Genomic DNA, 26,145 nt, shown 5'->3' with positions numbered 1-26,145 from the left:
AAAGGTAAAAGAGTAATACAAACTAAGAGAAATATAAAAAGTGAAGAAAAAGGAAAGTGCAAAGAGAAAAAAGAAAAAAGAAAAAAAAAGAACTATAAAAGTGACTCCCCCCTCCTTCCAGACAAGTATAAACAACCCGCGTAACTCAACACCTTCTCTAGTATTTCAATAATAAAAAAGGATCTCTTCTTCCCATAACTCATCTCTTATCAATAAACAAATTGTAAAAACTCAGCATTGAGTTCTATTCAGCAAAAGTCCATTAAGAGCTACTTGAAATAATAATATATGTATTTTAACTTTAATGAAATACATCCATTTTGTGCTCTAACTTTTCACTTTCTCTAAGAGATAAAGCAAACAACTCCCTCCCCAGTTGTAAACAAATCTTTAAAGCTGAGTCATTCATAAGTCCTAGTCATAAAGAAATTCCATTACAGGTAGTCCTCACTTAACAACCACAATTGGGACTGGAATTTAGGTCATTTACTGATGCAGTCATTAAGCGAATCATATGTGACCGCTTTGCTTAGTGACTGCAATCCTGGCACTCCCGGCTGCTGTTGTTAAGCGAGAATCGTGGGTCGTTAAGCGGACAGAGTCCCAGGTAAGGAGCACAGGGGTGCCTCAGGTGGGTGGGGGAGGACCTGGGAGCCCCAGTGCAAGCTGCACCTCTTGTTCCTTCCCCAGTCCGGTGTCCCATTCCTTCTCCAAGCCATACATCACATATCTTCTGCAAGCCGGCATCCCATTCCTTCCCCAACCTGCGTGACCCATATCTTCTGCCTCTCATTCCTTCCCCAAGCCAGCGCTTCTCATTCCTTCTGCAACCCAAGCATCCCATACCTTCTGCAAGCCAGCATCCCATTCTCACGAGACCTGGGGAATTTCCAAAGGATCACGGGAGTGGGACGCTGGCTTGCAGAAGGAATGAGAAGCACCAGCTTCGGGAAGGAATGAGAGGTGCAGCTTTGGGGAAGGAATGGAACACTGGCTTGGGCAAGGAATGAGAAGTGTGGTTTGGAGAATGGCATGAGGCAGTGAAGGCCAGGAGTGTGCAGCTTGAGGTGCCATTTCTCAGTGGCAGTGGTGGCGCTGGGGCTGTAGTTGAGGCCTGGGGGCAGTGTTAGCTGGCTGAGACTGCTGAAGGCCTCGAGCCTCTACTTCAGCCCCAGTTCTGGCGCTGCTGCCAAGTGCCACTGTGCAGAGTGGCCAAAAGAGCATAAATGGGGAGGAGATAGGTGGGTGGGGGGAGTTGCAGTGCCTCTGCAGTAGTAAGTGTAGGCGGGCTGCCAAGCATCTGAATTTTGATCATGTGACCTCGGGGGCACTGCAACAGCTGTATCTTTGGGCACGGGTTGTAAGTCCATTTTTTCAGCACTGTTGTAATTTTGAATGGTCACTGAACAAATGGTCATTAAACAAGGACTACCTGTATGCTAAACTCAGCAGTGCTTTTTGAGCGGGTATGTGGCTAAATATACCATCTGGATAGATGTTGGTAAACAGATAGGTTAGGGGTTTTCTTCCTTGAATATATCCACAACTTAACCTGCAAGTCTATGTATATTTTCCTGAGAATGCCATGCCCTCAATTGGACTTACTACTTGTGAATAGATATATGAAAGACAGCAGCATTAATGAAACCACAGGCACACATAAACACAGGTCAACTATGGACTGTAATCCCATTCATTTTACTGGGAGAGAATTAAACATTATTTAACTCTCCCACTGAAATTCTGAACACTAAAAGTGTTTAATAGAATCACAGAATTATGGAGTTAGAGGGGATCACAAGGATTACTTAGTCCAACTGTCTGCAGTGTTCAGGAAAATCAACCAAACTATCCTCAGGGGTTGGCTATTCACTGTTATTAAAAACTTCCAGATATGGAGAGCCCACAACTTCCGTAAGTGTTCCACTGTTGTACAGAACTTACCATCAGGGAATTTCCCTTTATATTTAAATTAAATGTAGATATCTGCAATTTACACACATTATTTCTCTGGCAATACAATACCATTCCTTCTTCCTATGTTTTATGTACCTGAACATTGATATCATGTCTCTTCTCAGTCTTTTTTTCCCCAGACTATCCTTAAGTCCTTTCCCCCTGTTTATCACTCTCCTCTGAACCTATATTAATTTGTCAATATTTTTCTGAAAATATGCCCAGAACCATATACAGTATTTCAGTTGTGATGACACCAGGACAGAATGAAGGGAATAAGGACTTCATTTGTCTTTGATACAGTGCTTCTTCTGATGCAGCCCTTCTAGTAGCCGTCTTCCCGCTGTTGTCTCATGTTAAGGCTGTTGAAACATTTATCTCTCATGATTGAATGGACAGTACTAATAAACAAATCTTTGTTTCCTTGAGAAATGAAATGTTACAACAAAACAAGAAGGAAAGGTATGAGGCTAGAACAAAGTGTAAACTTGTGAGAATCAATATAGATACCACAACCTGTGTATCATTTAAAAGATAGAACATGGTGTTGAAATGCTGAGAATCTCCTCCCCAAAGAGTTCTTTGGAATTTCTCAACTCGCTTTCAACCACTTGGCCAGTGGAGGAGGGAGGAGGGCACTCCCTTCTCTCAACTTTCTTCCTTTTTGATAGGTATATTGCGTGCATGTGGGTAGGTTCCTGCCTTGTTTTGCGGGACCTTCACTGTCTAAGTTCTGACACTACATATAAGGTTCTATACATTTTGTAACATAGTTAATTGTCGTACCCAAGTTCTTCTCCAATGTAATGCTTTTAAGCTATGAATCTCCTATCTTGTATAAACATAATATTTTCCCTCTGTTGAAGGATTTATTTATTTCAGCCCAATCTTCCAATGCATCCAGATTACATTGCAATCTCTTTCTGACTCCCTATGTATTGCAAACTCTTTCTAACTTCCTGTGTGTTGGCCATAATTCCCAATTTTGTGTCAGCCATGAATTTGAGAAGCAGCTTATCAATCTCATTACCCTCATCATTAATAAAACTGTTGAATAGTATTGGCCCTAAGACAGATTCCTGTAGGATCCTATCAATTACTGTTCTCTGATTCAATATGGAGCCTTTAATACTGATTCTCTCTGTTCAGTTATCCACCCAGTTGTAGAAACTCACCCCCCTTACTATAGTGCCATACAAACCATATTTCAATAATTTATCACTGAGAATGTCACATAGAATTTTATTAAAAGTTTTGTTGAAATCAAGATAGATCCAAAGCTTTCCCCTTGTCCACTAAAGTAATTACCTTGTCAAAGGAGGCGAGATTTGTTTCACATGACCTATTTTTAACAAAGCCATGCTGATTCTTAACAATAATGGCATTATTGTCAAGATGCTTATAAATGCCCTTCTTAATTATCTTCTGCAACATCTTTCCAAGTATTGATGTCAGGCTCACTGATCAATAAATACTGGCCTTTCTTTCTTTCTTTCTTTCTTTCTTTCTTTCTTTCTTTCTTTCTTTCTTTCTTTCTTTCTCTTTCTTTCTTTCTTTCTTTCCCTTCCTCCCTCCCCTCCCCTCCCCTCCCCTCAATTTCATGTTATCAGTACATTATGCTCTCTAGTAATGTGTTAAACTCTTGAGTGTGAAGAGCTGTACTGAGAACATCATGAAGTTGAGCAGTATACAATACAGAGCATGTGGTATCCTTGATTGTGTCAAATACTGCATTTCACCATAAGGAAAAACAAGCTTCACCAGTATTGTATGAGAACCAAACAGCACTAAAAATAATTCATTTATAATCCAATTATCTGACTCATCTATAGCTATGAATGACCTAATGTCCCATCTATAAAGCAATGGACTCAATGTCCAGCCTACATAAGAAAACTAGTATTGATTCTCCGTAAGACTTTTATGCGATTGCCATATAGCTACTTCACACAGTCTAGATTCAAGACACGTACAAAAGTGGGAAATGGATTTAAAAGATTTGTTTTTTAAAAAGAGAACAACTTCTACCTTGGAATACCAGCTGCTTGAGAAATATAGTGAAAGAGGTCTATTATCTTTATGCCCTCCTTAAGGGCATGTAATTGGCTACTATGGAAAACTGGATGTTAGTTTAAATCGTCCTGACCCAGAAAAGCATTCTTACACTTTTTTTTTGCCAAGCTCAAAGTGTACCTCTTCCATACAGACCACTTTGTTAGCACTCATCTTGCATATGCTTTCATCAATGATACAAAGAACAAGTTCTGGATATTGCATGGACTAAAAGATTCCCTGTTCCCGTATGAAATAACTACATAAATGAACTCATAATACTAAGTTCCTGTTATGCAGTTACAGCATGTAAGGTCATGAAAATAGTTGGATGCTTAGGTACCATCTTAAGAAGAACAGGATGTGTAAGTATAACATTATCTTTCAATGTTGCAATTTTCAGAACTGGAAAATACTGATAAATTGAATTGAAGCCTTTGATTCTTTAGATATAAAACATTTATAATGAGCATGCAGATTGAAAAACGTTCTTAATGATTTTAGACTACAGTGGTACCTCTACTTACGAACGCCCCTACTTACGAAATTTTCGAGATACGATCAGCTCCAGCCCCAAAAATTTACCTCTACTTACGAATTCGCCTTGACTTACGAGACATTTTCCGCCCGTTCCACGTGGTCCACGGCCATTTTCCGCCCATTCCACGTGGTCCATGGCCATTTTTCCACCCGTTCCATGTGGTCCGCGGCCGTTTTTCCGCCCGACACGTGGTCCACGGCCATTTTTTCCACCCTGCCGCATGGTCAGCGGCCGTTTTTCCGCCCCTGATGCGTGGTCCGCGGACGCCGGAACGGATTAACGGTAATTACATTGAACCTTATGGGAAAATTTACTTCAACTTGCGACCAACTCGACTTGCGATCAGAGTCACGGAACGGATTAAGTTCGTAAGTAGAGGTACCACTGTATGTGTTTCCTATCATTCTATAAGAATCCAGAGATATTTCTCTTTAGTGTACTTACCTGCAGAAAACCCTTTGACAGGGGGATAGGAGAGGGGAGATTCATGCTGGATTTAGTTCAGAAAGAAAGTACAGTGAGAAGTACAGTTGGTCAAATGAGAAATAATCTGTCTGTCTGCAATTTAAATCCCTTCATGAACCTGCAGCCTTAAAGGCTGAATACAAGTACTTCCTTTTCCTGATTTCCTTCTGACTGCCAACGAACACAAAAATACTGTGCTAGTGAGCATTTCCACACTGAATTCCCTCAAAGAAAGCATGATATCCAACAAAGCACCCTTATGAACTTTGCCCATCCAGATCTGTCAGAACATGAGATATTAAGGCACATTGTTCAATATATCTGGAGAGCATCACTTTGGAAAGGTCTACTTTAGGAGGTATTTAAGTAGATTTGACAAGGTTGCCCGGAAAGTGCACTCCATTAGGAAAGGTTTAAAAGTCTCTGAAGGAAAACATGAGGATCACATGATATTATTAGGTGGAAGTAACTTATGAAGCTTTGTGAAGAAAAGAGAAAAAATGCAGCGGGGCATTATTGTTGTTAATATTCCCTTGCTAAGCAGGCAGCAAAAATCTATTTAAAATCACGGGTTTTTGTGTTTAGTAAAATTTTCCTTCAAGTAAATACATGTAAGATCGTATAACAAATATACTATTATTGAGAAAGCTATCCATTCCAATCTGTTTTACATAACTGGGTTCTATAGAAACAAATGCCATAGTCTGATGTGCAGAAGTGGGAATGGTATATCCTTCTGTAAAAGCAGATGCTCTCTTTAAGACCATTAATCTTACCCATAGCACAATATCACTCACTGGATAAACACAATCTAGTACTAACTGAGAAGTAATTTTAACATCATAAATGAATGCTAAATGAATGTTGCATTATTCTAGAGGAAGGACTGCTGATGCGCTTGCTATCTCTAAGGCCACTGAGGAAGTATTCAACACATCTGGCCTACTCAGTGTCAAGTGTCTTTTAGAATTATAAAGCCACTTTCCATCTCCTTCACTCTTCTTTCTAGAAGGACCTTCAAACACAATGCCAGAACTTTAACCAGAGGACAATATCTTAGTTGTGGACTGTTGCCGGCAATTTAGCTCTCAAAAATTTTGGAACTATATTTGGACATTTTGTGAATGCTTATCTTTTGTAACATTACTCAGTTGAGTATTTATTCTACAGTCTGTAGTTAGTTTTATGTTCACCCTGCAGTCAATAAGGAGCTAACCTGATTCTTGCTTTGTCATTACAATGTTTATCAGGTTTTATTAAGTTTGTTTCCATTTTGTATCTCTAAGCTGCACTACCATATTATCCCATATATAAGATACCTTGTTTTGGGACTGCCTTTAAGTATGAAAAAGTAGGTTAGAAATGTTATAAATAAATAAGTATTTGGTGTTAAATTCATACTCAAACATAAGACTATGCTTCTGATGATGATTTTGAAACTACAACAATACTTGGGATATACAAGTCAGCTACCTATAAGTATGAGCAACATATGAAACTACAAAAGGGAATAATTATTAGCAAATACAGATGAAGGCATTATCCCTTCTACCCACCTAATTTTCACCCATCCTGAATTAGCATCCATCTTTGTGTTCTCACAATGTCATAGTGGGTCAAAGCTTAGCCAATTAATTTCCAGCTCACCTACAGGACAGAAAAAAGGCAATATGAACTCTGGAGTGGCAAGGTAGGTAGTTTTTCATTTGACAAGTATTCCCACCTCATTTACCTCTTGGCTCCTTGTCTCAACTCCTACCCTGCCATATTGATTTTCTTAGATGCAGAGAAGGCCTTTGACAATTTGAACTGGGTTTTCTTATTCTAGGTTTTGGAAGATACACATTTTGGAGAGAACTTTATAAAATGGGTAAGATCGTTTTGCACTTCACAGAAAGCGCAAATAATTGTCAATGGAGATCTAACAAAACCCTGTGAAATACAAAGAGGAACAAGACAGGGATGCCCATTGTCTCCTCTCTGTTTATCTTGGTTCTTGAAATACTGAATAGAGATATAAGATGAGAGGATTGTGGAGTAAAAATTAAAAAAGAAACTTATAAGATGACTTGGTGTTTAAAGATCCTTTAAAGGGAACTGAAGTATTAATGGGCAAATTAAAAGAATGTGGTGCATTAGCAGGTTTCAAGATTAATAAACAGAAGGCGAAACTGTTAACAAAAAGTGAAAATAGAAGATCAAACAGAATTGATGAATAAAACGGGTTTTAAGATTGAGAAGAAGGTAAAATATCTGGGTATGGCTATGATAAGTATGAATTGTATGTTATTTCAAAATAACTATGTTAAGACATGGAATGAAGTTTAAAAAGACATGTTAAGATGGGAGAAACTACAACTGTCATTGCTGGGGAGAATTTTTGTGATAAAAATGAATGTCTTACCTAGAACGTTTTTGTTTCAGACAATACCTGTTTTGACAACTGATGCACCATTTAAACAGTGGCAGAAAGATATATCTAAATTTGTGTGGCAGGGGAAAAAACCAGGAGTTAAATATAAAGCAGTATAAGATGCAAAGGAAAGAGGAGGATTGGATCTACTGATTTGAAATTGACAATGTACACGCTGGAAAAGGGGATGGTTGGCTGGAATTCTAAATAAGAGCACTTTAAACTGGAATATTTATACTTACAAAACAGAGGATAAAGTAAATTGCACTCTACACTCCAAAAATAAAAAGACTCACTTAATTATTTATTTCTTTATGCATTTATGTGTCACTCCAGTGTTCTAGAAGGCTCACAAAATTCCATACAGTATATAAAATTCTAAAAACATTTTAAAAGTACTAAAACAAATAAAACTAAAATGCCTCAAATTCCTAAGAAAAACATGTTTTAAGCCAACTCCTAAACTGTCATAAGATGGAGGCCTGCCTCAATTCCAACAATTTATTTCACCAATCAGGTCACACCTCAGAAGAAAACAGAATCTAGAGTTTCCAAATCCTCCTTTAGGACCTGAAAGCCAGATCAGATTGTACAGGAGCGCATTGATTCTGTAAGTAACTTGGGCCTAAACTGCATAAAACTTTATATACCAAAGTGGGAAATCTGAATTGGGTTTGGAAAGTAACTGGTAGCCTATGTGGTTGTTTAATACAGAGGTGATCTGGCACTTCCTAGAGATGGCACTCACCACTTGTACTGCCACATTATGGGCCAATTGCAGTTTCTGCACTGTTTCAAGGGCCACCCCACAAAGCGTGCACTGCAGTATTCCAGGCTTGAGGTTATCAGTGCACATATCATCTGAAATCAGGTTTGTCTCCTCTAAATAAATGCACAACTGATTAATTATCCAAAGCTGATCAAAGCTCCCTTGTGACAGTTATGCAGTTGTCCAGTATATTGCTGGATCCAGGAAGACCCCCAGAATGTATACCTGTTCCTTAATGGGGAGAGTACCCTCTCTAGAACAGCTCTATCATTTCAATCTGGAGCCCAGTCCCGGCATCAGCAACAACTTTGTCTTGGCTTGAATTCAGCTTTACCTTGCTTTCCTATATTCAGTCTTTCTTTTGGAGACACCTGGAGACTCTTCCAACATCTAAAACTGAGCTTGCGGGAAAGAAGTACAATGAATATTACTTGTATACAGGTGGCAACTAGTTCCAAATCTGCAAATAATCCATCCCAGTGACATCATATAGATATAACGTGGGAAACAAGATAGATTCTAGTAGAAACCCCTCCCCCCCACCAGGCAATTCCCAGAATATTTTATAATAATGCTCAAGGAACTAGGGGTTGAGTCATGGCAACTGGACTTTTTTTCTTTTGGTTTGATACGTTTCGCTGCTTGTCCAAGCAGCTTCTTTAGTCTAGAAAGTTGGTTAGGGAAGACCCCATAAATGTCTTCCAGGGTGGCTGCATTTCTCACTAACATGATGGGCTCATTGAAGGGACAATACGAGATATGATTAGTAGAGTCTTTGGGATGTGGATGTCTTGCTCCTAATCCCTCACTCATCCCCAAGTGAGTCATTAAGTGCTGCCTCCCAGGAGCCTCAAGGTATTCCCTGTGACACTATGGAAGCTAAAGTTGGACTTTGAGGAAGCAGGATAGAAAGAATATTGATACTTTTGAACTTTGATGGTGCAGAAAACTCTTGAGAATACCATGGAAGGCCAAGAAAACAAACTGATCATAGAATAAATTAATCCAGATTCATATAATCTCACTTGAGGCACAAATGACCAGGCTTTAATCATAGTATTTTGGACAAATTATGCAAAAACCCAGCTCCCTTGAGTTGCCATAACACTTCTTTTTCACATTCCTGGATTCTGCAGGGGTAGACTTGTATTTCTGGATGGTATGTTTAAATCTACAAGTAAAACAGATTTGGTGACAGGTTCAGGCTCTCTCATCTCTGAGGATGAGAAAGAAGGATTTGAGGCATTTCCATTTTTTCAGGCATCTACAGAGATGAAGGAAACCAGAACAATTTGTGGGGCAGCAAATTCATGCATTGCAGATAAAGTTTGGTTGGAGGTCATCTAGTCTCTTCAATATATCCTTCTGCTCAGAATTTATCAAGATTCCAAAACTGTCAATTACTTCTGCTTCCAAAAACTCAGCAGCAATCTGTCCTTTCCTCCTTATCAGAGGTTTTTATCTAAAGAGGCCACCCTCAAGGGCATTACTGTTTTGCCGTCATCATACTTATCTGCAGCTGCTGCTGTTTCAAATTCAAAGTGCTAGTGCCATTTTGGTGGTGTCATTCAAAAAGTGGAGATTTGAGCCTCCCAAAATACACATTTTGTAGATACTGAAAGTGTGCTCAGAAAGGACTCATTCATTTTAAACAGATTGTGCCTGGGACTGTGGGGCACTTAAACATCAATAAAATTTACTTGCTGCCTTTTTGCTAAGAAGCCACTCTGTCTCCAATAAATCAATCATGTAATAATGGCATCAGAGTAGCTGGCTTAAGGAAATATAGATTGCTTTCTTCAAGCCCCACCAGCCACTACCGAAACTGTTAAAAGTAAACTGTCATAAATTTGGTCAGTTTGTAGGTGTTTCTCTTTACTTTCAACTCCTTTCTCTCTCATGTGCTGGGAGGGAGGCTTATTTGATTGCTTTCCTTGTTGGATTCAGTGTTAAGGTCATTTTTTGGAGTTTTGCTCATGTTGAAATCCAGACTTTTGTACTGTAGCAGTCTCTGCTGTTTTAGCATGGAAAGACTATATAAATGCATCAAGAAACTCTTTCAAAGAGTCCACTTGTTCTTTTATTGCTGCTGAATATTCAAAAACTGAAATTACAGTCAATGCAGTCAATAAACACTGCCTAGATAGAAAACCTGTGGTCTTGTCATTTTTAGGGATCTCTTCTGGCATCCTTTTGTGGTAACCATGGACAGCAGCTGCTTAAAGAGAAGGAGCTATTGAATCTAGGGAGCCTAAGGACTCTAATTCTTCAAACTGGGAGATGAAAGATTCCACCTTACTCTTGTTTGGCCAGTCTCACTTCAGCATAGCATATTTGTTTAGAGGGTATCCAAGGTTATTAGTGTTGTTAATATTGCCATTATTACATTATCATTCCTCTTATTAAATTCCATGAAATCATCTTTTTTTTTTTTTTGCTTAGATAGTTTAAGCAGTGTCAGCACACCAGAAGTCACTCTGCATTTTTTTCTTCTCTCCATTATATTATCTTTTTTATGCACTGGAGTATAAATAAAATTCTCAATTAGTAATGATTAAAGGCTTGGCTGTATACAAGTAATTGTAGGACTGGCAAAACAGAACAAAATAGCTGATAAAATAAAGAAAAGTTAAGGAAGACAACAGAGTGTGCTAATAATAAGAGTTTTCACTTCACCATCTTGCTCCATGCCTCAACCCAGTGAGCTTCAACAACTGATTCTCCACCAATGAAGTTAGAGACGGTTTTTTTTACCTCGGTTTGCCATGGTATAGGCTTTATGATGGCTCCTGAATCTAATCAGAATGATTCCTAGAGTTGTGCCACAGTCACTTTACTCCCTGCAACTGTTCCAGGTATTATGGTGCACAATGGTCTTTGATGCAGGACAGGAGCCACTGTTTCAAGTACCAGGGAGACTTAGTTATTTGATGTCTCACCCAGGTCATTAATATAATGGTTGGTCAAAGTTGAGAAAACATCATCCAAATCTAATTGGCGCCATTAATTTTGGAGGATGGACCAGCCTACATCTTTATCTCCCATCTCTGCAGAGGACAATTTGCCACAACAGCCCAAATGTTTACCAGAAAGTGATATGTCCATGGCAATAGAACCTATTCTGGGACTCCTGTATACTAATCAACAGAATAAAAACTAGACTGAGGGTATACCAACTTTCTTCATGAGTAGATCTGAAAAAAATCTGGGAAAAACCCATGGAAGCCTTGATGACTAGGAAATCCTGTACAATGTCAGCCAAGATAGCTATGGCATGAATGCTGAAATTTCATAAGATCAAAAGACTACATCTGAAACAACTTGTGTCAGTTAGGCCACAGATCCTGTTACAAAGTGAACTGGGCAATACTCCAGCAGAATCCCTTTACAGTATTCACTTGACCATTCAGAATGAGGTACATATCCTCAAAAGTAGCAAAGTCCCAGAGAGGAGCTGGAAATGGAATCCTTATAGACTATATCAACATCCCTTCCCTGATGACCTGCTTTTGTTACTCCTGCTCAGACAGAAGGTGAGCCCAAATAACTCTGCTCCATTCCACCAGATTTCTGAGATATATACCAGTCAGCCACTATTCCAAGATCACAAATGTCTTGAAATGCCAGATACGGACCTGGTATTCAAGAGGAAAAGCATAAGGATTTGTGATTGTTTGACTTGACTCCCCAAATTACATTAGTAAGTAGAAAAGGTAAAAGTAAGTACCATTAAAACTGAATGGGTTTTACCTCCCTATACCAATCTGTCTCTATTCCTTCTTTTCCTTCCTTTACTCATCCCATGTCTTCTGTATCTCCCACTGCCTGACAATACTTGGATAGGGGATACCAACATTGCTGAAGTCACTAAAACAACAGCAAACACATGTACATACTGTACATACACAGAAACAAAAAGAGGAATCTGGACCATACATACTATTGTCAAGCACACCAGTATGCGTTAGACCTACACAAAATAACTACATAACAACAATTAATTTCAGCTTCTCCAAGTCCTGCTGTTACCAGGAATTCAAACTTTTATTTCCCCTTCCTCTATGGGCCCTTCTCCCACTAAGGGGTTTACAAGTTTAGGAATATACTGTCACTTGTACTGACACTCAGATGAGTCTATGCATAGTTATTCTGTCTCTTACCCAGAGTGTTCTTAAAACCTACAAGCATTAATAACCTGGGCAAAGTAAGCCCCCAAGGCCTGTCTGAAGGATTTCCCCAAAGAGGCAGCCCCTTTGGTGTTGCTTCTCTGGAGGTGAGCAATGACTGGACTTTTTATTTATAATATTTTTCCCCAAAAGCATTATACTATCACAAGACCAGTCTAGTACTACTAGTATTATATCCTGTTCTCGTATAATACATTTTTAATTTTTAAAATAGGGGTATTTAGGTTGCTTTTAGACAGGACAGCATATATCCAAAAAACAGAACCTATACTACACTTGCATTGTTGTGGGAATATTAAAAATTGTGAGAAAATAGACACTTAAAAAAGGATCAAAACATAGTTCACAGATTTAACAACTGAAAATTTTCACTATTCAACTTTTCAAAATGTATGCTACATCATATCTTAAAGCTGCCTGAAAAGCTATGTTTCTTCTTCAGTAATAAATTACACCTGACACAGCGACATTTGTCACGTTGTCATGCTTATAAGTGTTTATATTCAGGAATGCCACTAGAATCCAGCTTTTACTTAACAAATGAAACAAACCAGAAACTTGAAAAAGCAATGCAACACTAATTAGGCAATCCTATAGCTCAGATAAGATGATACTGCTATAATTTTGCCAATATAACTAGATGGACCTCATTACCGTTGGCCTCAACTGCATATTAAAGGCTTAATAGTAACTTCAGAAGAAGATAATAAAACAACAGCTTCTACTACAGCCTGCCTAGCAACTCTGTCACTATCCTTCAAATAATGATGCTTCATCCATGCCTGAATGTTACCAACCAAGACTTTGGAAAGATGTAATCAGCACAGGTTTGAGGCCCACACATTAACAGAGCACAGAAAGTAGCAATATGAGGAAGTTCTCATGTACTATGTTTAAAAAAGACCATATCTCATGATAGGTACATCAGAATATTATAAAAATCATCCAAATCAATACACTGCCAGAAATAGCAATGGTTTGCCAAACTCCCTTACAAAGTTATTATTTATTACTTCTATTTGCTCCTACATGGAACGCAGGGCTGCATATATAGTATTTCTAGGTATGTGTCATTCTAGCAGAGGATTAGGCAACTTTTTGTATTTGAGAGAACGTAAAGATCACAGCAGGTAGAATAATGGAAAAAGGATTTGATCTCCCATTCTCTGTGGCACACATAGCATGGGCAGGGTGGGATTTTCTGGGTTCTGGAGGATAGATTTGGGGAGGAAGCTAAAGTATGCTAAGCCTACTTTAAGGCTCATTCTACATCTTATGTTTTTCTCCACAAAATGATGGGAAACAATTTCAACCCACAGTATGGATATCCTCCTGGTAACTAGACAACAACCCAATTTCTCAGAATTAGGATGAGGAAAGATCAAGGTACAATAATTTCAATAAAAGAGTTAGACAGCCATAAGCACCAAGTTTGGCACAGATTCTGGTTGCCACACTAAGGATTCCACCTACTCTTTTTCCATTATTTCCCATCAGCATGCAGTGAACCTGAAAGTTCTATTTTATTATTCTGACCAACTATCAGTGGTTGCTCATTGATATGTCTCCTTCCTCTTTTATGTCTTACTGCCAGTGTCCAGGACATAAAAACAAGCTAACAGAAGCACAATGTGAACTTCTTAAGGGGAAAAAACAACAGCAATGCAATGGAAATGAGGAGGTACAGAAATAAGAGCATAGCTTTCACAACAGGAAGCCTATCTGTTGGACAATCTGCAATTAACAATACTATTAGGCTGAAAAGGAGAGGTAATCAGGCCACAAATCAAACTGCCCACTCTAGAAACCAACACTTTAATCACATAGCCAAAGGAAAAGAAGTTTATGATGGGTCTTTCTAGTTTCGTTTCATATATATGACTTGGGACTCCAACTATACAGTCCAGCTATGAAAGAAACTATAGCTCAACAGAACATACAATACAATAAAAAAGAGTATGTGTAGTTCAGGATTGACCTGTTGGTTCTTGGTGCTCTCTGAGGTTGCTTGGTTTCTTGCAGAGGCTTCACTACCAAAGCAATAATCCAATCTAAGAGGACTTGCGTAATAACATTATTCAGACAAGTATAAACACTCTGCAATAATCTGCAACGCTAAAAAGAGGAAACAGACCATCTATCATTATCTTCCAACGTAAGAGTCATTTTGAACGAGATGGACAGTGACAAATTTGATATATAAATAAATAAATAAAATAATGGACATCCACACAACTTCATCAAGAAATGTCTAATTATACAACCTACCACAATAAATAATTAGTAAAAGCATAGTTAATGCAATGAGATTTATCTTGAAGTCAGCCAAATAAGGGGTCTTTTTGTTTTTCTGGAAATCTTTGGGATTGTCACTAATAATCTTTCTCATGTGTATGGCCAATGCCATTTTGACTATACATACATATCAGTATACGTACAATCTATACCGATGTGGGAAAAATGCCCACTCTAAATGAGGATCCAAAGCGACTGCAGATAGATGCAACAAAATATATTTTATTGGCATGTACAAACTACAGGCTCACTTGGCTCCTTGCCAAAAAACTGCAGAAGAGCCCTGAACAAAGCAAGGTTACAGATTATATGTTTGGTTTGTTAGGCTACATAAGAAAGATAAAGAAAATGTTGTAAATCACAGTGTGTCCCTTACTCCAGAATGTCTTTGATAAGAGATTGAGGGTGATCTTACTATGGTGCCCCAGCATTCTTTCATACTATAAGGGTTCTTTCCTGCTAGATAGCATCAACATGTTCTATAAACAATAGCATTTATTGTATTTGCACACTTCCTCCTTTCACACCATTCCATTCACTCTAGGAAGGTTAGTTGTCTGGATTCCATTTCCTGTTTCCACTCCTGCGCTAGGCTTTATTTCAATGTGCAATTTTACTACAGTTGCGCTTTAAATCATTAATGGGGTCTTTCTAAAATAATAAAGAGAATAAATGAAGAACAAAATGAATTAAACCTTGACAATACAAATAGACTGTATTCTCTACAGTCAGAAAGTAAGTTCACTATTAGAATATAGCAAGTGAATCAACTGCTTATGAACTAAATGCATCCAACCTTCCTGGTTTGGAACTGCATATCTTCCCAGGTTACATTCAAGTTATTTAACTTGGATGGATTATCACACCATCTTAAACCTTTCTTGTTCAACCATGGTTTACTGGTTAAGTCAATATGCTAAGGTAATGACTAAAGCCATTTCCCCAATACTGACCTTCACAGACACATCCAACCATTGTTGAAATAATAGAAAACCTATCCTTTCTTTTGGCACAATGTTCTTTTGGCACAAATGGCAGCTGGGTGACTATAGCAGATACTATTAGTTGCTAGTAGGGAAATATACAGAGATAATAGAAACATCAACAGAAAAAAAGTTTCCCTGTCTTGATATGCAAGATTATATTATTTAAAACTTGACATCACTATATATTTTGACAGCTATGACTGGGCCAAGTCCAGTTCTACCTGTGTCTGTGAATGAAATGAAGGGTCAGTCTATCTTTGTCCATTGGCTATAAAGCCTTTATACTGAAGACAAAGTGTAAGAGATGGTTATCATACCCTGCTTATAATCTTCCCAGGTGCACATGGATTTTCCAGATACAAACAGGATTCACTTTCATAAAAGTTATTAATGTAAGTGACTGGCTCTAAACTTAATGTTTGAAAATAAATATTTCAATGTGTATATAAAATTTGCTACTACTGCTTCTACAATAATGATACAAAATTTACACAGTGATATTTCTTCAATGACAAAAAATGTGATGACAAAGGACACAATAACTTCTTAGACAAGTTTTACTTACTGAGAGGGAATAGGTAGTTATTTCTAGAAGCCAAGGAAGTAATACGACTCCAGGCCATCTATATAGGTTCTCCCAAGCTGCACTTAGATGTAACCTCAACCCAGGAAGATAGCCCCAGTAAACTGTAGACTCATATACTTCTCGCTACCTCTGGTGCAGTGATGAAGAAAGAATATTTTTGTTCTAGTCTAAGTTACAATGATGCAAGTTCATAAATCACAGTAAACTAAATCAAGAAAACTACATTATACTACAGCACCTAAGCCAGCCACCATTAGCTTAACTTGCTCCACAGAATGGTGATGGCCATAAAATTGTAGAAGGAGGGAAGGAAAAAGTATTCCCCTTTGAGAAGAAAAAACAGGTTATAAACATAATAAACACATTACAGTTCTTATAATAAATACATGCTCATGATATACATGTATTACCAAAAAGGGCTCCATGGATTGAGTCTTTCTCCATTCATTGTCAGTGAGTGTCCTGTGTGTGCAAACTTGAACTAGATGAACCATTTAGATTCCATAGAACATAATACCAAGAAATGTTAGCAAAAATAATATCCCACGTGAACAGTTGAACAATGATGTGTAATATTTTCCTTATCATAATCAGTTTTGAAGGATGTACCTGAGACTAAACTGGATGCAAGTAGAAGCATTTTTCTGTAATTTAAGGTATTTGAATTTGAAACCACTCTAATTCTAAAGATATTTCAAGTTGGAAGCCTAAGCTTGGGAACTACGAGATATCTCAAACCAGCCACCTTTATGTCTACATCTGTGTTCTAGCTTCCCAGCAGTCAAGACAAAATGCCTTTCGCAATTCAGTACTATTAATTGACCTCACAGATAAATCTGAATCACCAATAAAGTCTGACCAAATTCTTATCTGAAGATTTGGTTTTGGGGGAAAACTGTTGAATATTATTGTTTTGGGATGGTTTACCTCTCCTTGTGTGCATGCTATCTTAGGATGTATCAGCAGCTTTGGACCACTGTAGTTTACTTGGTGCATATTATGGAGGGAAACAGTATCAAATCCCCACCATTATCATTTTTCATGATGTGAAAATGCTTCTATTGATTTTGCTACTGCAACTCTTTGCTGAGCTTTCTAGAATGACAGTACTTTATCTCCAGCTAAAGGAATAAGCATTTTTTTACCAGTTCCTAGCTGAGCCTTATCTAGCTACCAGAAGACAATTATTTCATTTCTGTGTTAAGAAGACCTAGACCATATTGTCTGAAGTTTCAGTTCTGTTACAGGTTCACAGGAACTGATTTAAGCCCTGTTCAAATTCCACTCTCCTCCAGTAACTAACATCAGCATTGTTAGAATCAAGAACAAGCTCCTTTGACTCTCCCTTTCCCACTGCCTACTGCTCAGCTCCACTGTTCTTTGTGCACTGAAGGCAAGCATCTGCAGCAGACAGCCTGCTTAGAGGCGTCTACCTTGAGCAGAACCTTGTATGATGATAGTTCTAAATCACACGGGAAACATACATGGAACAGCAAACTCCCAATTGTGTGCCTCCAAATACACGAGAGAAAGTCAGGTAAACCAACACAGACCTGTACTTTCCTTCTGAGTGATTTTAATCATATGGGGCTTAACACCTGAACAGGGAGTAGAAGCACATTTAAATCTTTCCTTTTGAAAAGCCACTATTAGTTGAAACAAACAGTGTGTGCTTAAGAAATGATATACAGTACTAGACTATGATTTAGACACAAATCTCAGAAAGTCACATATTCAACTAGATAGTATTTAGCAAGTAATGCTCTATAAGTCTCAATTTCATATTTATAACATGAGGACTGTTGTTGAAAGGAAAGGACAGTATTTGACTAAATTTAAAAAAAAATAAAGGTCAAATAAATCCTCCACATTCTTGGTGTCTAACCATAGAAAGTAGGTGCCAAATATTTAATACTTAATACATCATCTATATTTTGGATATAATTTATAATCTCTTACATAGTTACCAGTAGATATTTCTGTCCTGATGCAAATATAAATTTAGGGGGAAAATCATAAAGGACCACAGGAAGGAGGGAAAAAACCCCAGACCTCCTCAAGCTCCTGTGCCTAATAGCTATTTATTCTTTAAATGTGCATGTTCATTGCAATATGTAATCTAAACCTTGGACACATGTTCATTATCTCCTTGTATATCCACACAGCAATCCTGAATAAGTTCTTATATGTATATATAGAATAATCTTTACCAATAATCTTTACCAATTTCTAGAAGAGTTGAAAAGACAATTCCTGGAATTCCTAACGAGATGGAAACTACTGTTCTAGGCCAATCTTTGCATTTTGTTCCTATTGTTGGTATATTAGGATTATATATTTATTTTAATACTATATTTATTTATTACTAGGGTTTGTATGTCGCTTCAGACTATTATTCTTTGTATGTTGCTTTGTAGGATTTGTATGTCACTTCAGACTATTATTCTACATTAACTTGGTATGTTGCTTTTTAGGATTTGTATGTTTCAGACTATTATTCTACATTAAGTAGATTTTATTTATTTATTTATTTATTAAATTTTTCAACCGCCCATCTCCCCCCAATGGGGGAACTCTGGACGATTCACAACAAACGTTAAAAACATAAAATATATAAATACATAAAATCTTAATTAAAAACATTACTAAAAAGAAGAAGGAGAGACCAAGAGGATGAAAAATCTGAAGGCTGAAGGCAGAAGGCCTCTATGGGGCTAGCCATTTTGACAGAAGAGTAATACGTTTAGAAAACTCAAACTAAATATTTGTTTATATTTGATCACAAAGATTCCCCAATAGTTTACTATTTGTCACTAGCCTAGAAAGGAAAAGAAGGCCAGCCTGAAGATTCAGGAACATCTGAAATACAAGAAGTACAATTATGCACTGTACCAGAAAGAGGAGTTAAAATCTACCTATGCTTTCATTTAGCCAACATAATAAACCATGATGTATTATTACAGGAGAAGTAGCAGTGAGCTCCAGGTTTGTGCACTACCCATTTGGCAAGGCGCAAACAACTAGCTAAGAATACTAAACTGATTTAGACTAATTGCAGTTAAACATTAGATCTAATTTTTAGGCTGAAAAAAAAAAATCAAACCTGATCTGGCTTAACTGAAAATAATATCTCAAAGATTTCAACAGCACTTACATCCAAGCAAATATCTTTAGGACTGAACATGACATATAAAGATAGGAGAAACTGTTTTTTACCAAAAAACATGATTTATTACCCCAGGGGTATGCCAAATATACAGAAACTATAACTTTCCCCAATATGATTTCCAGCATTTGAAGCTCTCCTTTCACCAAAGTTAGATAAATCATATTAAGGAAACAATATATATTGCAATTAAAATCATGTTATATGCATGTTTATGTAAATTAAATATTATATGATAGATTTACAGAGAGGCCCGTTGTATATAAGTATTAGAGACAGGATATTAATTTTAATAAAAAATTTAAGTAAAATTAGGAGCTATTTCTGGTGGACAGGAATCAATACAAACCTTACAGTTAAGGAGGCACAGTTGAACAATTTTCATAAATGAAAAGTAGAAGTCAGATTCCAAATTAATTACCCCAATCAATGCTGGTGTTCACAATTTTGACCATTGGAGCGTAGAACACAGCTTAGCTGAATGCACAGGTAAACAGAAAAGAATACAGAATGATCCAAAGGTCTGATCCAAATTATAATAGTGTTTTGTTTAGCAAGATTCATATAAGAGGGTTGTTGGATAGCACAAACAGCCTCCATATAATAAACACCACAAACTTGCAGACTGAGGAAGAAGGATCCAGACTGTTTTTCTATATTACTGTACTTTTATAAAACACAACAGCCAGCTTCAGAATAATCTCTGTTTTAAAATAAATGAAAATGTAGTATCATAAAGGTAAGTATTTCAGACAGAAAACAACTTGACTGATCTGGAAAGTTTACTTTTGCACATATTTCTTCTTTAAAATAAACAAGCGTGTTATGCTTCTGCTGTTTGACATTGTGGCTATATTGTAGCTACCTTCTTGGAAGTAAATTCTACTGAACTCAATGGGATTTACTTCTTAGTGAACATGTATAGCATTGCATTGTAAGTCTCTACTCTTCTCCCCTTCCAAAGGCAACTGATGTTGCAATCCTGAATACACATAGCTGAGAACAAGTGGTATTTTGTAATAAACATATTCAGAATGGGAACAGAAACACTATACCTATATTGAAATTATAGGATCAGGGTAAAAACTGTTTGATTGGACTACCAGATGTTACAGCTGTATTCTGTAACTTATGGAACAGCTTCTTCCATCCATATACACTATTTAGGTTTTAGCTATTATAATTGGGACTACAGATAATGAAGATAATAATGAGCTGAGAAACTGCTTTAGTTTTTCAAAGAATGAAGGATGAGCTCCAGATCTGGGATTTAGGATATACTTAATCTTTCAAAATCTTGGGTCACAGATACACAAAAATAAAAACTAGGGAGGACCCAAGTGCACTCAGCACTCACATATATATATTTGGATATTTTCATTTTCCTAAAATGTAAGAGATATCCTAAGTCATGTGAAGTTGGGGAGAGCTGTTTAGTCAAACATTCCCTCCTCATTGCACCCATTTCTTACCTGATAATGTCATCATTGTGCCCCAGGAAAAACTTCTGTGTATGCTCTCTGGTGTTATAAACCACCCCGACTCCAGCCACGAAGTAAACCACTTCCTTGCCTGCTGTGTAGTACAGGTTGTTGCGGCACTGATGACCCCTATACCCATATACCCACTCCAGATGGAGCTGGCATCTAGGAGCTGTCCGATCCGCCATGATAATCAACCCTCCTCCCTAGAAGCACACAAAAAAAACTGGTGCTACTGCCCCCCAGCCCCACGTTCTTGCCTTTCCTGTTTCTTTGTTACAAATGCTCTCAATTTTTGCTTGGCTGCCAAATCATCCAGCTGCCCTTCCTGATGCTGAGGATTTTTAGTGAAAATGCATCCAAACAGAGTCCCGCTCTGCTGCTGCTGGCTTGCTAGTGCTGAGCCGCCACCATAATCTTCTACTGCCAAAGATGAGCAGCCGTTGCTGCTTTCCCAGTTTTGCAACCCAGATAACTTGGAGGGGGGAGCGCCCACAGAGGCAAATTCCAAGTCAAATCCAGCGAAAGGCGGATGGCATGAGCTTCTCTGCATCAGCTGCAGAATGCTGGTGCTGTGGGTCTCATGATATCTTCTAAGCTTCTAGCAAACAGAAAGTCACTACCTTTCAAACATGTTTATAGTTCTTAACTGTGGAAAAAGTGCAGCTGATATGCAAAATTAGCCCTTTTTAAAAAAAAAATTCTGCGCAAATCTCAGTTCATTCTGTGACTGGTAACAAAGAATGTAGTCTTCTACAGATGACCATAACAGATTTGTAACTCAGTGTAAAGAAAAGATGTTTCTGGAAAGAAAAAGAAAGATTTTGATATATAAGATATCCAGATAAGTTTGTGTTTTAATTTACTATTTAAACAATAGTCTGAAAGATAACAGTCTGAGCCAGTTTGGTGTACTGGCTGAGTGCTGGATTAGAAACTGGGAAACCGTGAGTTCTAGTCTTCCCTTAGGTATGAAATTGGAGAAAAATTATCTATGTGGTCACTAGGAGTCGAAAACAACTTGATGGCACATAATCAATCAATTTTAGGCATGAAAGCTTGCTGGGTGCCTTTGGGCCAGTCCGTTTCTCTCAGACCAATGCACCTTACAGGGTTATTGTTATGGGGAAAATAGGAGGCAGAAGCATTATGTACATTGACTTGAACTGTACAAAATAAAGGCAGAATATAAATATAATAACAAAAGGAAATATTAAAAAAATGATTTAAAAGCAACAAAACTAACTTTTCAAATAAAATGTATTAAACTTTGCAAGGCTACACATTATAAATCAAAGCAGTATACCATTTTACTTTTCCCATACTCTTCAAAACAGGAGGTAATTTCTTTTGTCTATTCTGATCTTACTGTGGTTTCCATACATCTGCTCTACCAATAAAATTATAACTCACAAATTCATTATTTCTATCAAAGTACAAAAGTAGAGGGACGTTGGGGGGAAAAATTCAGTATGCACAACTCTGCATGGGGCATCTCTGTAAGGTGCACTGCCTATTACAGATTTCCCCCTGCTGCTTTCACTATAGCTTTCTGCACTTCTGGTCCTCTGTTCCAGTGCCAAAGCAAAAAATAATGAAAGAGAGAGCCCAGTGTGTGGAATTGTATCCTTTTTTTCCTTTGAAGTGTGAAAAGACTTACTTAACTTGTATAGCTTTAAGTAGTGATCTCTAATGAGTATCAAACATTTTTAATAGAAAGGTTAGGTATAAATTATACGAGCAAAGTGGCAACCAGCTAAACTCTTTTGGAGGAGAAACCTGAATCCCAAAATCTAAGAAACATTGGACCAGGTATTTAACATTGGACAAACACACCAGAGTGATAGGGAGCTGGAAGAGAACCCTCTCTCACATATTTTCTCTGCCACAGGGAAAAAAGAGCTATAATCCCTGCTTTTAGAGGCAAAAACAAGGTAATTTGATCAAATTTCACAGTGAAACTAACAATTCCTTTGGGAGTTTCTGAGGAACAGTAGTGATGTTATATTCTGGCAACATATCAAAGACAGGTTGTCCCAATGGAAGACTCATATTTTGTGGTAGTGGATGAAGTATGCCTGTGAATAGACACCGATCCCCCATAGAGAAAGCTATGCTTCTTTCACAGACCCTAGTCTTTTAAGATGAACTCCTTTCGGTTGTTTTATATAACTTAATGCAAGGATATAAGTTCAGTGAGTAAAACAGATGTAGGTGCATCTTTATGTAGAGAATGAAAACAGGGATGCAGATAGTGCTTTTGACTCAGGCTGCAACCTTTATGTTGGGGTAAGCCCTAGTGAATTCAACAAGACTTCATTCTGAGTAAATGTGCACGAAGGTCGCTAGACTGGTTTACAGGCTGAACATAAACTTCAGAAAACTGCCATGTTTTTCAATGATATATTCTCTGTTCTAATAACTGCAAAGTAGACTGCAACAATGCATAATTAAACTCAGATCTGTAGGCTCCAATAGTGTATCACCCACAAGATAAAATACAGTACTGTACTGGATTCCCCTTTAGATTGTAATTAGGGAGCAACTGTTATGGGAGGGAGGTAAACTCAACTCTTTGATACTGCAAATCAAATTGCTAATGCTTAAACTGCTTGAAATCTTTCCATGTGGATAAAAGTGAGACAAACTGCAACAAGGAAATACACTTATAATGAGCAAATAGTTTGCATATACTCAGAGACTTTCCTCTTATGATTGATAGTCAACACAATCCTTTCCTAAATAAATCCAATTTGGTTTACTGGGTTTTATGTCTAATGAATAGGATCAAGGTCCAAGTAGCATCGTTTCCAAGAAAATTACCTACAAAACAAACAATTTTAATCATGAAATTGTCAAATGGCCTTAGGAGAGCAGTGCCCCTTCAGCATTCCCTCTACATCAACTTATTATGCAGGAAAAACAGCACTGAATGTTTTTACAAGATTGATGAAAGGAATTTGATAATATAGTGCATCTGAGATACTCTAAACATTTAAAAAGTCTCTCTATATGCTATGCATTATTATCACTACCATTTCAGATACTCTATGTTTAAGGCTCTTTGCCATATTCTGAGGACTGAACTCTAATGCTGTAATTGAAGCTTGAGAGGAACCAACAAATATTGGGTGAATTTAATAGGGAAATTGTTTACTCTGACTATATTCTAAAATTTACCCGTCTAGAGGGTAAGGCTCCTGATCAGGAAAAAAAAAAAACCCCTCTTAGATTTTGAACAGAAATTCAATTTGCAAAAAAGAGGTGAGTTTTTTTCTCAGTCTTTATCAATTCCTGAATCACCTGCCTGCCCATTAAAATTGAATAAAAGGCATAACCTAGACATCTGTGAATTTGGAATACCCCAGGATGAAGATTACTCCATGCTTATCAAAGTCAAATTCCTGCTCAAAACCCATTTTGCTTTGTGTGAAGTCTTTAACAGAACCCCACAGGCTGCATTCCCCCCACCCCACCCCACCCCACCCCACCCCACCTCCAGCCTTGCATAGGAGGAAGGCTATTGCTTTTGTGCTCTTCAGGAAGCCCAGAAGCCGAGCTGGAAGGCAATAGCTCTATCCAGCTGCTGCTCTCTAGTATGTGGTCTGATTAAAGAAACTTCATCATGGAGAAGAGTAATCTTCTCTGAAAGCTGTCTGAGCTACTGGCCATAATCATTTTTTCAGTTTCATAAACTGAAGGGGGGATTTCCCCTTGTCTTGTTGTATACAGTAAATCTGATATTATGAAAAGGGGAGAAAACGTCCATCAAATTCCTCAATACCATACCAGGTTTTACAGTACATGCTCCTGCTCCCTCCCCATTATGTACTTGCTTGAGAGTAAGACTCGCTCAACTGAGAGGGACTTGGGACTAAACCTTTTGCAGCCACATGCAAAAAGCAAAGCAAATTAACACCCTTCCCCCCATCACTGTCCACATCACCCTTGGCTGTCAAGGTGCTAGTATCTCTCCACTTCCCTAGCAATAAAATACAGTGATAATAAATTCACATTCCTGATGATTTGCTGTCCCCTCCTGACTCACCAAATTAGCTCCCTGTGTACGGCCACCTCTCTCCATGTACAACAGTTTACTTCTAAGCAAACTAGAATTGCTTTTAAAATTATAGAGCCTTTCCACAGAGTAAGGAAAAGGACTTCAAGCAATTTCGTACAATTGCTGCGTAAAGCAGCATTTATGCTGATAATATGGCATATTAATTATATACTGCTACTATTAACATTATCAACCCGAGGCGGGCTCTCCCGTGCAACCACCCCACAGACCGTGATTTGACAGTCACCTGTCAAGAGCAGGAGCAACGGCTGTAAACCAGGAATCCTGAAAAGGAGGAGGGAGGCCGGCAGGCAGCAGGCAGGCAGGCAGGCAAGCGACTGCACCAGAAGGCGAGTGAGCCGTACTCCCACCTCCTCCTCAACTTCTCCCCAGCCCATTGCTGCTCTTCCCCGCCCTGCTCGCAGCACGTCTCCTAGGCAGCCTTAGCATGAAACCGCCTCATCATTCGACGGGATGGGCAAGAAAGCAAAGCTGCGTCATCGCTTCACCAGCATCTGGTAAATTCCCTTGGAAACCCCGCGACTTGAAGGTCCCGCCCCTTCAAAATCGGCGAGGGTAGAGGCTCATGGGAATTGTAGTTTAAAGACTCCTCGGCGGCTTTAAGGAGCCTCAGAGGAACTTCAAGTCCCAGGGTGTTACGCGCACCCACCCGGCTTTTACCCGCCTTCTTTCTCTCCGCTGTTGCTCCGGAGACGCGCGATGAAGGTAGCTTCAGGCGTTTCTCGTGAGAATTGCTTGGTAATAGGGGAGAGGTCCAAAAGCAAATAGGCCGAGCGGATTTGAGCTGAAAAAAATCTGAACGACTTCTACATTGCAGCACAAGCGATTGTCGGTATCTCTTTGTTGCCATCTAGTGCTTGACCTGAAGTTTACAACCCGGTTGTCGTAGCCTTTAATAAAAATATAACCAAGTGTTACAAGCTGCAAGCAAGATCGCATTGCTTTGGGGAGAAATCCCCCATCAAACTTTACTTAAATTTCTCATTTATTATTGGATTATTAATTGAGTCCTTACAAAAACGATCTGCATTTCTTCTGCATTCTCCCAGTTTGATCATTATAGGCAGTGATTTGCAAAGCAAAAACAAAAAACAGCCTCTGCGATGTTCATTTGTAAGCAAGATTTTTTTCATCTGCCTTCCAGCCTTCGTATGCCACAGCTAGAAA

At 38.2% G+C, this 26,145-nt stretch overlaps 1 protein-coding gene across 1 annotated transcript in view; it reads right to left on the bottom strand.

Moving 5' to 3' along the window:
• Positions 1-25,921, bottom strand: part of EML6 (EMAP like 6) — a 147,514-nt gene extending 121,593 nt beyond the window's left edge. Inside the window, exons 1-2 of the mRNA XM_088149416.1 lie at positions 25,639-25,921; positions 20,889-21,700 (exon numbers count right to left, since the gene is read on the bottom strand). Coding sequence (XP_088005542.1) covers positions 20,889-21,085 — 197 coding nt within the window. The 5' untranslated portion in view covers positions 21,086-21,700; positions 25,639-25,921. The remainder of the gene's footprint in view (positions 1-20,888; positions 21,701-25,638) is intronic.
• Positions 25,922-26,145: the final 224 nt, after the last annotated feature.

Source organism: Python bivittatus, unplaced genomic scaffold (genome assembly GCF_059951505.1).
Source record: "Python bivittatus isolate LINGU-HERP-01145 unplaced genomic scaffold, Pbiv_v1 ctg000020_np1212, whole genome shotgun sequence".
Lineage (NCBI taxonomy): Eukaryota > Metazoa > Chordata > Lepidosauria > Squamata > Pythonidae > Python > Python bivittatus.
The sequence above is the reverse complement of the archived record's forward strand: the minus strand, read 5'-3'. Positions and strand labels throughout refer to the sequence as shown.